This window comes from Protomyctophum parallelum (assembly GCF_964188405.1).
Source record: "Protomyctophum parallelum genome assembly, chromosome: 14".
Classification (NCBI taxonomy): domain Eukaryota; kingdom Metazoa; phylum Chordata; class Actinopteri; order Myctophiformes; family Myctophidae; genus Protomyctophum; species Protomyctophum parallelum.
Window position 1 is genome coordinate 49907651 of NC_139709.1, and position 11467 is coordinate 49919117.

Consider the following 11467-nt stretch of genomic DNA (forward strand, 5'->3'; position numbering starts at 1 on the left):
TTCATAATTAGGGGGATGATAATTTGCTATCGGATATACAGTAAACAATGAGCGTTAAGGAGAGTGTATCTTTACACCATCTCAAGAGTTAAATGAACACTTGTAGCACGAGTGTGTCATGTGATCTGCCAGTTATATATCAGACTTGTCGGAACCCCATAAGCCTGTGCGCAACCTCAGATCCTCGGATAGGGCCCTCCTGTTCCTCTCGCAACTCGCCTTGTCACTCGAGGGGACCGGGCCTTTTCAGCTCGGGCACCTTTGCTCTGGAACTCCCTGTACTTGGCCCTTATATAGGCTAGCAGAGTCAGTGTCTTATCTTAAAACGCTTTTAAAAACACATTTGTAGTGTTTTTCCTAATATCGTATTTTTCAATTGTTTTGATGCCCTGTTATTTTTCAAGTTTAATGTTTCTGATGTATAACCCGTTTGTAAAGCACTTTGCAAATATATTGTTTGGAAAGGTGCTATATAAATAAAAAATAATGAATTCATTCAAATAGTTATCAGGATCTTAGGATGAGAAGGTTTTGGAATTACTGGACTATAATAGAACAATAACACGAGAATGTGTAACACAATAACACACACACACACACACACACACACACACACACACACACACACGCACGCACACACGCACATTTTGTGTTAAATAACCAAACATGTCACCCATCATATGAGTCCCAGCTTACAACACTCACAAAGGCACCACAAAAGGCCTGATTATGTCCCATTGTCACGCATGTTCCTAGAATATCATACTTGTTTAGTGAAGTTACACAGCACCGGCGACTGAAAGCTGAGCTAACTGGAGCAGCCAAGATGGATAGAGGGATATCCCTTTTTTCCCCTAGAGCACAAGGAGTGCTCCTGAACAGATCAAATGTACGTTATGTTGGAATCAAAACCATAGCATCTCTAAGTCTTTTGGACTTGTGTTGGTGGTGCTGTGTATTCCCGCTTATAGAGGTGTCCGTTTTCAGGCATTTTCCTCGCACTGTTATAATGATACATTGCTGGCTATTCATGGCAAACAGCTGGCCGATCAAAAAGGCACGTCAAGTACTATACTGTACATGTGCATGATTGCATCAGCAACGCTTCTTGTGTTTCCTGACGAATATATAGAATATAAGCATAAGACTGTATAACACACTCACAAGTACTTGTATAATGATAAAATAATAATACAAACATTATTGTCATAATTGCTGGTCACCTTTCTTTTAGCCAGGATCATGGTGTATTACAATTATCATAGTTGTAATATTTTAGAACATTTTTAGAATGCATTATAATCACTGTTATGTATTGTAGTTTGAGTAGACATTTCTATATAAATAAAGTGAAGAAGAATTCACAAACTGTTTATGCCTGCACCTCCAAGAATGACGTTACGTCTGCTAATTCTTCCAGACATTTTCATGATAAGCTCTATCAGATCTATACAGTATATTTCAATTTGATACACACAAACATAATAAAAGTTGCATGGGGCATATACTGTGTAGCCCCGGGATGAGTAGACCATAATTAAAGCACACCAACACGTCTCAACAAGTCTCACAAATGACAGACAAATAATTTATAACACCCAGAAAATCATCCTCCAACACCTCCATCTGTTGAATGATAAAACAGTGACACCAACACTTAACTGTTTTAGCCATGCGATTCAGCCCTTATTCCCTGCGTTTCTCGAGAAAACATATATCGAATAGATATAGTGAAAATCTTTGCCCAGATTATAATTGTTAACCTAGATATCTTTCTATCTGTGTCCCTGCCCTCTCTGATCCGTTTCCCCAACAGTATCAGCTCAGTGGGTCATCGCTACACAGCAGCATGCTCAGATTTGCTAAGTAGGTGTGAATGTGATGATCTCACACACGCACATTACAACTGACTGATAACCGCTAAGTATCTGTTAGCCTGATCCCATTAGTCTAACAGCTAACATCTAATGGATTCATTAGTGCTGAATGAAGCTAAACCATTTACTCACCATGAGCTGTCTGCTGCTTTTCACACCGTTGAACACTAGGGGAATAAATGTTTAGTTTATTAAGTAAGCCAGGGGTTCCCCTTGGGGGGAAGATTTTTTTCCAAGTACCCCCTCATCCTTGCAACACCGATAAGCATATTTGCAACCTTACATTAATACCTATTTGACAGTGCAGAAACGAAATTGTCTTCCTTGATGCATCAATTAAGTAGTCCATTAAACTGGCACTATCTATGTAAGTTTTTTGTAAAGATTTCTATACTCAATCTGTATGGTAGATGGTGGAGTATATGTTAATACAATATAACTTATAACATTGGGGTGGTTGTATTTGGTCTCCCTGCTCTACTATTGAGACATTTAGAGCCTGTGGCTAAGTCTAAGACATAGCCTTTGACACAATCCTGTTTCTGGTTTGACATGCATTTTGACCTGAAGGTCAAGATTAAATGTATCGCCCAGGCCGTAGCGTAACGGTCTGGGCACCGGACTGGTGATCCAGTCGCGGTGTGCCGCGGGTTCGACTCCCGAACCCGACACGGCCTTTACCGCATGTCATCCCCCCATCTCTCTCCCGTTTCCTGTCAGCCTACTATCTGTCCCTTAAAAAATCAATAAAAAGGCGTAAGCCGCAAAAAAATATCTTAAAAAAAAAAAAAAAGATTAAATGTATCCCCTGAACAAGCATGCAGGCTCTATTAGTTCAATGGTAAAAAGGTCAGCACTTCAAGGGTTCAAATCTGGGGTAGAACAGGAAAGTTACATGCACGTTATGCAGTGCAGCTTTATTTATCATTAAAGAGATATGTATGTGTCAAATACAAATGTATGTCATTTATCTAAACAACTTTGCAGGTTTACAGGTGTAAGAAAGTGGTGTAAGATTATTATTATTATTATTTTCATTAAGTTCCTAGTGTCCCCTATGTCAATTAATTTTAATCAATATTCCTAATGCATATTTCACTCATACGGCAACTTCAATCAATTATAAATCAGATGGCCAGACAGACAAACAGAATCATCGTCAGAAGGAGAGATGTTTGAATAGACACCTCACTCCTCTCCAGGGACAGAAAACTGGGACAGACTTTTATTATAGTTCCTGTAAGAGCACCAGAGCCTTTTGTGAGGCATTTACTGGATTCTCAAGGTTTTCAATTCCTGCTTCACTAAAGACTGAGGTTTGGTTTGAGACTTGTTCCTCTCACTCACTAACGTACTGTACATAAGACTCAGGAGATATTATTTAGGCCTATAATAAAGTCTGCAGGCTTTATCAGCAGTATGTCATTGAGAATCCAAATAATAATATAGGCTACTGTAGTCCATTCAATCAGATGGTATATTCCTATACCCTGCAGCCTTTCTTTTTGACCCAACAGGCATCAAAGACAGGTCTCTGAACTGATTACAGGGCCTCAGAGTGTTGTTTTCAGCATTCCCTTTTCTTCTCGTGATTATACTTAGCAGCGTGGCGTCTGTTCTCATTTCCTCTTGCACTTCTCTTGATATGTTTGATATGCTTTGTCTGAAATGGTACCAACCACCCCCCCCCCCTCCTCCTCCTCTCTCTCTGTCTAATCACTTTGTTGCTTTTTCATGCAGCGTGGACTTTTTCCTATTGAATTGAAGTGTGCGTGTGCATGTGTGTGCTCATGAGTGCGTGTGTGTGATAGAGGATAGAGGGTAATGACTATTATTGAGTTGCCAATGTTATGCTTCTCACAGTAAAACGGCTACTTACCGCAATATAAGACGACTCTGATCATAAGACGACACCCATTTTTCAAGACTTCAGGGTGAGATGAAGAAGTGGGGTTAGGAGATTTTTCATTACAAAGAATAAAAGAAAGAAAGTGTCATTACATGTCAGTAGTAGTAGTTATGTTATCAACTATCTCAAAAGGAGATCATGTGCAGTAGCAGTGGATTCAAGTGTGTGACTCAAGCCATGGGGATGCATGGAAATTGTGTGTGTGTGTGTGTGTGTGTGTGTGTGTGTGTGTGTGTGTGTGTGTGTGTGTGTGTGTGTGTGTGTGTGTGTGCGCACGCGCGCACGTGACAGACGTGTTGTCAAGTAACTTAAGTAATATACTACTTTCAGTAATATTACTTTTTTCCAGTAATATGTAACTTAACTAGTTACTTTCACATTTTGAGTAATAATATTACATTTACTTTTTTCCAAAAGTAATATTATTACTATTTTCACGAGCCTTGGTGGAACTGTGGGTTTGAGTGTTTATTTATAATGGTAGACTTGGTTGGGGTGGAGTTGCTTTGCAGGCTGCTGATCCGCTCTAGATCTAGACTCTAGAGCGGATACGGAAACGATGCACACTCGTCGGTACGTATGTGTGAAGTATCGGATGCAGAAGGACGGGCCTTAAACCGTCCGGAACACGGAACAACAACCTAAACTAGTGTGTGTAACTCGTTAGACTGCACTGTTAGAGAGAAGAGACGTAAACAGACTAAGCATGGAGAAGGTGGAGGAGACAGAGACACCGGCACAACAAAGCGTTATAACATTCAATACTTGGAAGTATTCGCATTATTTTGAGTATGTCCGCGATCGAGACGAGATGAACATTATTGTCCGCTGCAAGTTGTGCATAGGGAAGAAGCTATATTCCACATCGAAAAGATCTACTTCTAATCAATGTGTACAAATGGACCCATCATCATGTGTACACTATACAGTACACTTTATAGAGTTAAATAAACACTGCAAAATAGGGGAGGGGGGACTGCTAATGTTGAAAATGCAAAGTAAGACTTTTGGGGACAAAATATGCAATTACTGGAGGCGAGAGGAAAAAAAAGTAATAAGTAATAAGTAACTAGTTACTTTTCTCAGGGAGTAATAAAAAGTATAACTTTATTCATTTTTTTAAGTAATAAGTAGTATATTAGTGTTAAAGTAATATTTTGACAACACTGGTGACAGAGAGATGGGATGGGGAAAGAAAGAGTGTGTGAGAGAGAGGGAATTGGGGAGAGAGAAAGAAAGAAAGAAAGAAAGAAAGAAAGAAAGAAAGAAAGAAAGAAAGAAAGAAAGAAAGAAAGAAAGAAAGAAAGAAAGAAAGAAAGAAAGAAAGAAAGAATCAAGCAGGTGATGATTGGCATGGTGTTGATAACAGGTTATTGTGGTGAGATTATCTGAGCTGTCACAAATCTTTCAATCTTTTATATTGTTCTTATGTCATCTAATTATCTTGCAACCTGGGCAGTTAAGTGACCATCAAGAGGTTTGAATATGTGAATGCACATATTATAGTGGCAAATTAATGCGCCATTAGACCTCAGATAATTACTCTATCGTTTGTCATAACTGTGTGTCCTCTTTGTTATTAAATGTGTGTGGTTGTGTGCACAGTGCACGCGCGCGAGGTTAATGCTCGTATAGGCTATAACTTAAGGATGGATGAATTGCATTTCATGTGCATGCTGCATGTGTTTTAGTGTAGGCCTATTATATATTTGTTTTTGTTATATAGCCTACCTGTTTTAGGGCCAATGTGCTTGTGTGGCTTTAGGGAAACAAAACGTTGACACTTTAATACACGGAAACTATTTATCCGAGATTCCGATCAAAGGGCTATACTTTCACCGCTATTTTGATTTCTTTTTTTTTAATCCAATTTATCGGGCTGACGTGTGTATGCTCTCTGTCTGTCTGCTCGGCTGTAATCTAAAGTAGCTAATTGTGTTTATAAAACACTCCGCGCAGGGAGACTTCCTCCCTTTGGAACACAAAGACACAAAAGGAGAAACGTGACCCCGCCGGTGATCCTGTCTGTCTTTATCTCTTCCACTCTTTGCTGTTTGGTTTTACACGACCTGGGCTTGATAATGTGCTTGATAAAACTAGATAAGAAAGGAAACGCTTTCTCTTTATAGGGACTCTCATAATACATATATTTCCATGCGTTTTTAAATTCGTTGACATTGCAATACGCAATGCTGCTGTTGATTCTTTCAATATCTTCCATTCAATTCAAAGGGCTTTATTGGCAATCTCTTCAAATCTCTTATTTTGTTAATTTGATGCAAATTTCGTTTTTGGAATATAGTTTAGTCTTGAATTCGTGAAAATTGTTTGCCCGTGGGCCATGTTATATGTATATAAAGCTAATATCTGTAAGTGTATAGGCTATATGGAATATATGCTTAGCTTATACGGGCCTAATCATGCCGACTATAGGCCTATATGACAGCAGGTGTGTGCATTCATTGAAAGCAAGCCAAGTCAAGTGCGTGAGGCGTTTAGGTACGAAATGCATGCATGTGCCATTGCTCCTTCATGGCTGTATAGGGCAGGCTATTCCATCCTCCTTGCAGTGGCGGGGCGAATGCCATGGTGAGTGAAAGTATAGGAAGCGAGTGTCCAGTTTTTCCTCAGGAAACGGAGTCCATTTCCACTTGGCTCGTAGACACCACCAACCGGAATGTGATTTGCGTAGGAGGCCGGTTAAAAATAACGGACTATAAAGGCTGGGACGCACAGTTCATGCGGAGCCACTTGTAGCTGCTGCTACTGCACAGTGTGTTGGTGGTGGTGACTTGTGAAGAAATAAAATATACTTACCTACACTATTTTATTGTAACTACAAAATAGGCCCATCAAATATCATTAGATTGGTTCATATTGTTGCTATATGTTTCTATCCTATTTTTTTTTTTAAATGAATGCTGCTTTAGAAAAATAAAGAACCCTAACCCTTTAATTTTTTTTGTGGTCAAATAAGTAGCCTATATAGGTCTCGTATCGGCCGCTATATCTCTATTCTAACTACCTGATATTTATTAACCCCCCCCCCCCATCCTGTCCACCTGAACATTACCATGATAATGACGAGTGTTGTTAAGGTATAAAGATCATTAAGGACCAGGTCGCTGCTTTGTTTGCATCATCCAGATAAACTTGTTTCGACGGTGCAGTGGTCTGAAGCTATCGTTTCACACATGTTGTATTGTTAAACATGCGGGGTCCAAATCGAGACAAATTAATGATGTGTCAACTGAGATTAGGCTCGTGGCTGGGTCGCTGTTTATTGTCTGGTCCCCAGACTTGCTGTCGGTGAAGCCGAGTCGAAACTAAGACGCTATGCCTTTGGTAATTTAATATGCAAACGAAATGCGCACTTTAAAAAAAAGTGCCAGTAAGAAGTTATACTTGACTTTTAGGTGGGATTTTTGACACCTGCGGCAAAATACTGTTCTACCAAACAACCGTCTTCTTATTTCTTAATCAGGATTGTTACTAAGTAAAATGCCACGGGTTAAGCTGGGTAACAAGCGCACATTTGAGCAAGAGCAAAGTGGTTTGAAGTGGTTTCTGAAATGATTCTCCTGGCCTGCAGGCCACAACGGATTACCCAGCTTTAGTGTCTGTCGCCCCCTGTATACCTGCCCGGAGGAGTTCCCATGGAGCTGAGATGCATTCGTTACAAACAGAACATTACATTACTGTCATTTAGGCATAAGTGCACAGATCTTATGATAGTGGTGATAAGACATGGTTTAATCTAAAAGTTTAATCTAGAGTGTGAAAATGTGATATAGAGCAAAACACATGTGTCACATAATCAATGCACCCCCCCCAAAAAAAACCCAATGCAGATCTCCAAAAACAAAATCAATAATTCTCTCTCTCTCTGTGTGTGTGTGTGTGTGTGTGTGTGTGTGTGTGTGTGTGTGTGTGTGTGTGTGTGTGTGTGTGTATGTATGTATGTATGTATGTATGTATGTATGTATGTATGTATGTATGTATGTATGTATGTATGTATGTATATATTATATATATATATATATATATATATATATATATATATATATATATATATATATATATATATATATATATATATATATATGCATGCTACAGTAACTGAATAATAATTAAAAATAAACTGTAGGCATATATGAGTATGCTATTATATAAGTCCCCCAAAGTATACTTGTTTTAGATAACAAAATTAACAACACTTTTGATGTTTTGATCTATAGAGGCCTACCTGTCACGCAAGATTGCCTCTTAATGCTTCCCCCCTATTGGTGGAGCATGGCTGTAAACGCCGTGGAGGCCCCGCCCCTCGCCCCCATGGCCTTATAAAGTGCTCCGTCAACATTGTTACATATCCTGAATCCTGGTGATCACTACACCTGTGTCTAGCTGGCTATCTCTACCCACGGACAGGGAATGACAATTCTGTTCGTGTTTACACATTTAAATTAAGACTTGAACGGAGAAAGACGGGTTTAAGTGTCAACATGGCTGTGGCTGTGCCCATAACTTCGTTTCCCAACATGAACATGCAGACGATGCAGGATAAACAAGCAGAAATTGTCGATGTAAGTACAAGCAGTGATATCAGTTGGTTCGATTTAGTTTTAAATGGCTGAATCGTTTTTGAACCAGGCTACAACGTAGCGTGGTAACCAAAGTTGGCGTTTGTTTTTAACTGTTTATTGCTGCAATAGGCCTACAGTGTTTGAAAGGTAATTTAATTTGACTGAGCGGCTAGCCCAGTGCGACAACTTATGTAACTCATGTAAGGGGCATTTCATCATTTTTATGTTAGCTGCCTGCTTTAATTAATCAGTTGGTGTTGTTGTTTTGCTTGTAGATGTGGAAGGTGGAGGAGTGTCTGAGAGCCTGCTCAACAACAGGTGGTGTTGGGGACGGTGGTGACCGTCACATACAGGTGGAGTTCAGCATCGTGCGGACCCCCTCCTGCTCCGATCATCTGGCCCCCAGCAGAGACTGTGACGACGAGCTGGGCAACTTCGTGGACCTAGAGTTCATCCTGTCGAACTCTATGGGCTCTCAGCACAGCTCCGCGTCGGCGTCCCCGCTGCAGTCCTGCTCGTACTCCCTCCCGGAGTCTCCGGAGAGCTGCAGCGGCGGCAGCTCGGTGCACTCCGACGGGCAGCTCAGCCCCGGCTACCAGCACAGTTTCCCCGGCGCCAGTCCCGTCCGCAGCCTGGTGGCGGAGCTGCTCACCCCGGAGCTCAACTACCCGGGAGGAGAGAGCCCTGCTGCTGCGTCGGAATACAAACATCAACCCACCGTGGGGCTGGAGTACACCGAGCTGCGCGCCCCCGTGGTCCCCGCTCACCTACAGCAGGCGGCCGGCGGCTCGCCGCCGCTCGGATACAAAATCAAAACTGAGGCGACGGAGCAGTCCTGCATGATGGCGGCCACCGGCGGGGAATTCATGGGACAGATTTACGATCATAACATGCGTCCCGTGGTGCACCCCGGGGCGTTTACGCATCACCACCAGGGGTACTCCTTGCAGCACGTCGTCGCGCCGATGGGGCGCAAAGACTGTCAGATGGCTGACTTGAACTCCCGCGGTCACCTCCAAAGCCAGGCACATTACATGAACGCGCCGTGCCCGCCACAATATATCCACCAGGGCGCGCACCACCAGTATCACGGACAGTATAATGTGTACAGGGAGCCCATGCGTGTCCAGCAGCAGCAGCAGCAGGGTCTGATGCTGACTCCTCCATCGTCTCCTCTGCTGGAGTTTTACGCGCAGGAAGACGGAGGCATGAAGCCCAAGCGAGGGCGCAGATCCTGGGCCAGAAAGCGCACTGCGACGCACAGCTGTGAATTCCCTGGCTGTGGCAAGACTTACACCAAGAGCTCCCACCTCAAGGCCCACATGAGAACACACACAGGTAGGCACATGCAACAAGTGTTTTCTTTACAGCACACTTTTAATGTAGGCCTAAGCTATATGAAATTAAAAGCCTCAGTGTTCATGTATCCATTTTCTAAAAGTGTAGAAATGTAACCAAATAATCATATCCATTTTGTATACAAGGATCACCTAAGTGTCCATATTTGTACACCCTCAAGAGTTAAATAAATAGTGTACTGTTTGGTCTAACCTTTTTTTATTTTTAGATTTGAGGGGGAATAGCTGCTAGTCCTTTGATGTTTACATTTAGTCTGCATAATTGGTTTAATTTGGTCTGTAGACTATTTGACTAATGATATTTTCCTCTTCTCTCTCTCTCCCCCAGGCGAGAAGCCTTACCACTGCAACTGGGAAGGCTGCGGCTGGAAGTTTGCCAGGTCTGACGAGCTGACGCGTCACTTCAGGAAGCACACGGGACACCGGCCGTTCCAGTGCCACCTGTGTGAGCGTGCCTTCTCCCGCTCCGATCACCTTGCTCTCCACATGAAGAGACACATGTAAATTAAACTAAATGGACACTTGGTTACTCCTACCGTGATCTGACATTGCATGCAGTCTCACTATTTGGGACTGTTCAAAGTTTGGGTTATTTTTGTATTTTTGTAAATATTTTTGTACAAATCTTAATTTTGACTAAGTTATAGTGGTTCAGTATTTAAGTTTTCTTGCTCTGTCCTCTGTATAAGTTATTGATGCCGCTGAGTGCCTTCAAAGGATTGCTGATGTGCTTTCTGAAACAGAACACTAACTGTGGGCAGGACCCAGTATGTGTGTACATTTTTGTAAATCAAATCATTTGTGTTTAAATCTCCATGTAACTTTTGATACTCCTCATATCAGGTCAGGGTTTGTAATGGCATTTTGTCAATTGTCACCAGCATTGCTTGTTACAGTGCACAGATTCCACATTTTGTTAAAGCATAGTTTTAAAATAAATTATGTAACGGAGGTTGAAGATTTTCCTTAAAAGATAATTGAGATTTTCCTTACATGTACTTAATGTTGTGATCAGGTACTAAAATACTGCCTTAACATTCAGGTGTGTAATGTAATTGCCTACGTAGTTAAACCTAGCCAAGGAGTCATCTAATTTTCCATTATGATCAATTCAGCATAGATTAATTACATTTTTTTTTGTTTTGCAAGCAATTTTTTTTTTACAAGGTTTTAGGAAAATTGTTCAGTATCTGAATGTTTGACAATCATGCAGTTGGTTGGACTGGCCTCAACCCTGCAGCCATGGTTAAATTATGGGTGCCTTACTTGAAACACGATATGCAGTGCAAATGCTTTCTTGTTGCTTTTCAGTGATGCAAGCGTTTGGTATGATTGTACCATGAAGTGCTGAAGGGCTCAAAGTATTCTTTGAAAAATAAAATTACTGGGAAAACTTAAGTCTGAATTGTATTTTCATCTTCAGGGGCATTGTTGGTAGACGTGCTTGGTCATTTCATGCTATAACACTATCTTTTTTACATTCTTAACCCATGTAACTACACCTTTCAATCTGGGAACCCCTTTTGGGGTTGCTGTTATGTACAGTATACATAGCAACATACTTAAAAAAAGTATTTCAGAAAACTAGGTAAGCATTTAGAAGGTGTTTTCCAAGTCAAAGTCCTATGTCTTCATTATTAATCTGTTAGTATTCATAAGGTGCTACTGTTGCTGATTCCATTTCATTCAAATAATGCCTGCAGTGCAGTTATTAGGTACTACTTACATTTCTCACATTTC

At 41.1% G+C, this 11467-nt stretch overlaps 1 protein-coding gene across 1 annotated transcript; it reads left to right on the top strand.

Annotated features, from left to right (window-relative positions):
• The first annotated feature begins 8170 nt into the window (after positions 1-8170).
• klf17 (Kruppel like factor 17) lies at positions 8171-11125 on the top strand. Its single transcript, XM_083781534.1, has 3 exons — positions 8171-8369; positions 8645-9707; positions 10056-11125. The coding sequence occupies exons 1-3, from the start codon at positions 8289-8291 to the stop codon at positions 10229-10231; spliced, it is 1320 nt and encodes a 439-aa protein (XP_083637660.1). The 5' UTR covers positions 8171-8288; the 3' UTR covers positions 10232-11125.
• Positions 11126-11467: the final 342 nt, after the last annotated feature.

Excerpts from the sequence above, each read along its gene's own strand:
- klf17 (XM_083781534.1), top strand. The coding sequence starts at position 8,289 with ATGGCTGTGGCTGTGCCCATAACTTCGTTTCCCAACATGAACATGCAG. Across the intron at positions 8,370-8,644 it reads AACAAGCAGAAATTGTCGAT|ATGTGGAAGGTGGAGGAGTG; the intron begins GTAAGTACAAGC and ends TTTTGCTTGTAG. Across the intron at positions 9,708-10,055 it reads CCACATGAGAACACACACAG|GCGAGAAGCCTTACCACTGC; the intron begins GTAGGCACATGC and ends TCTCTCCCCCAG.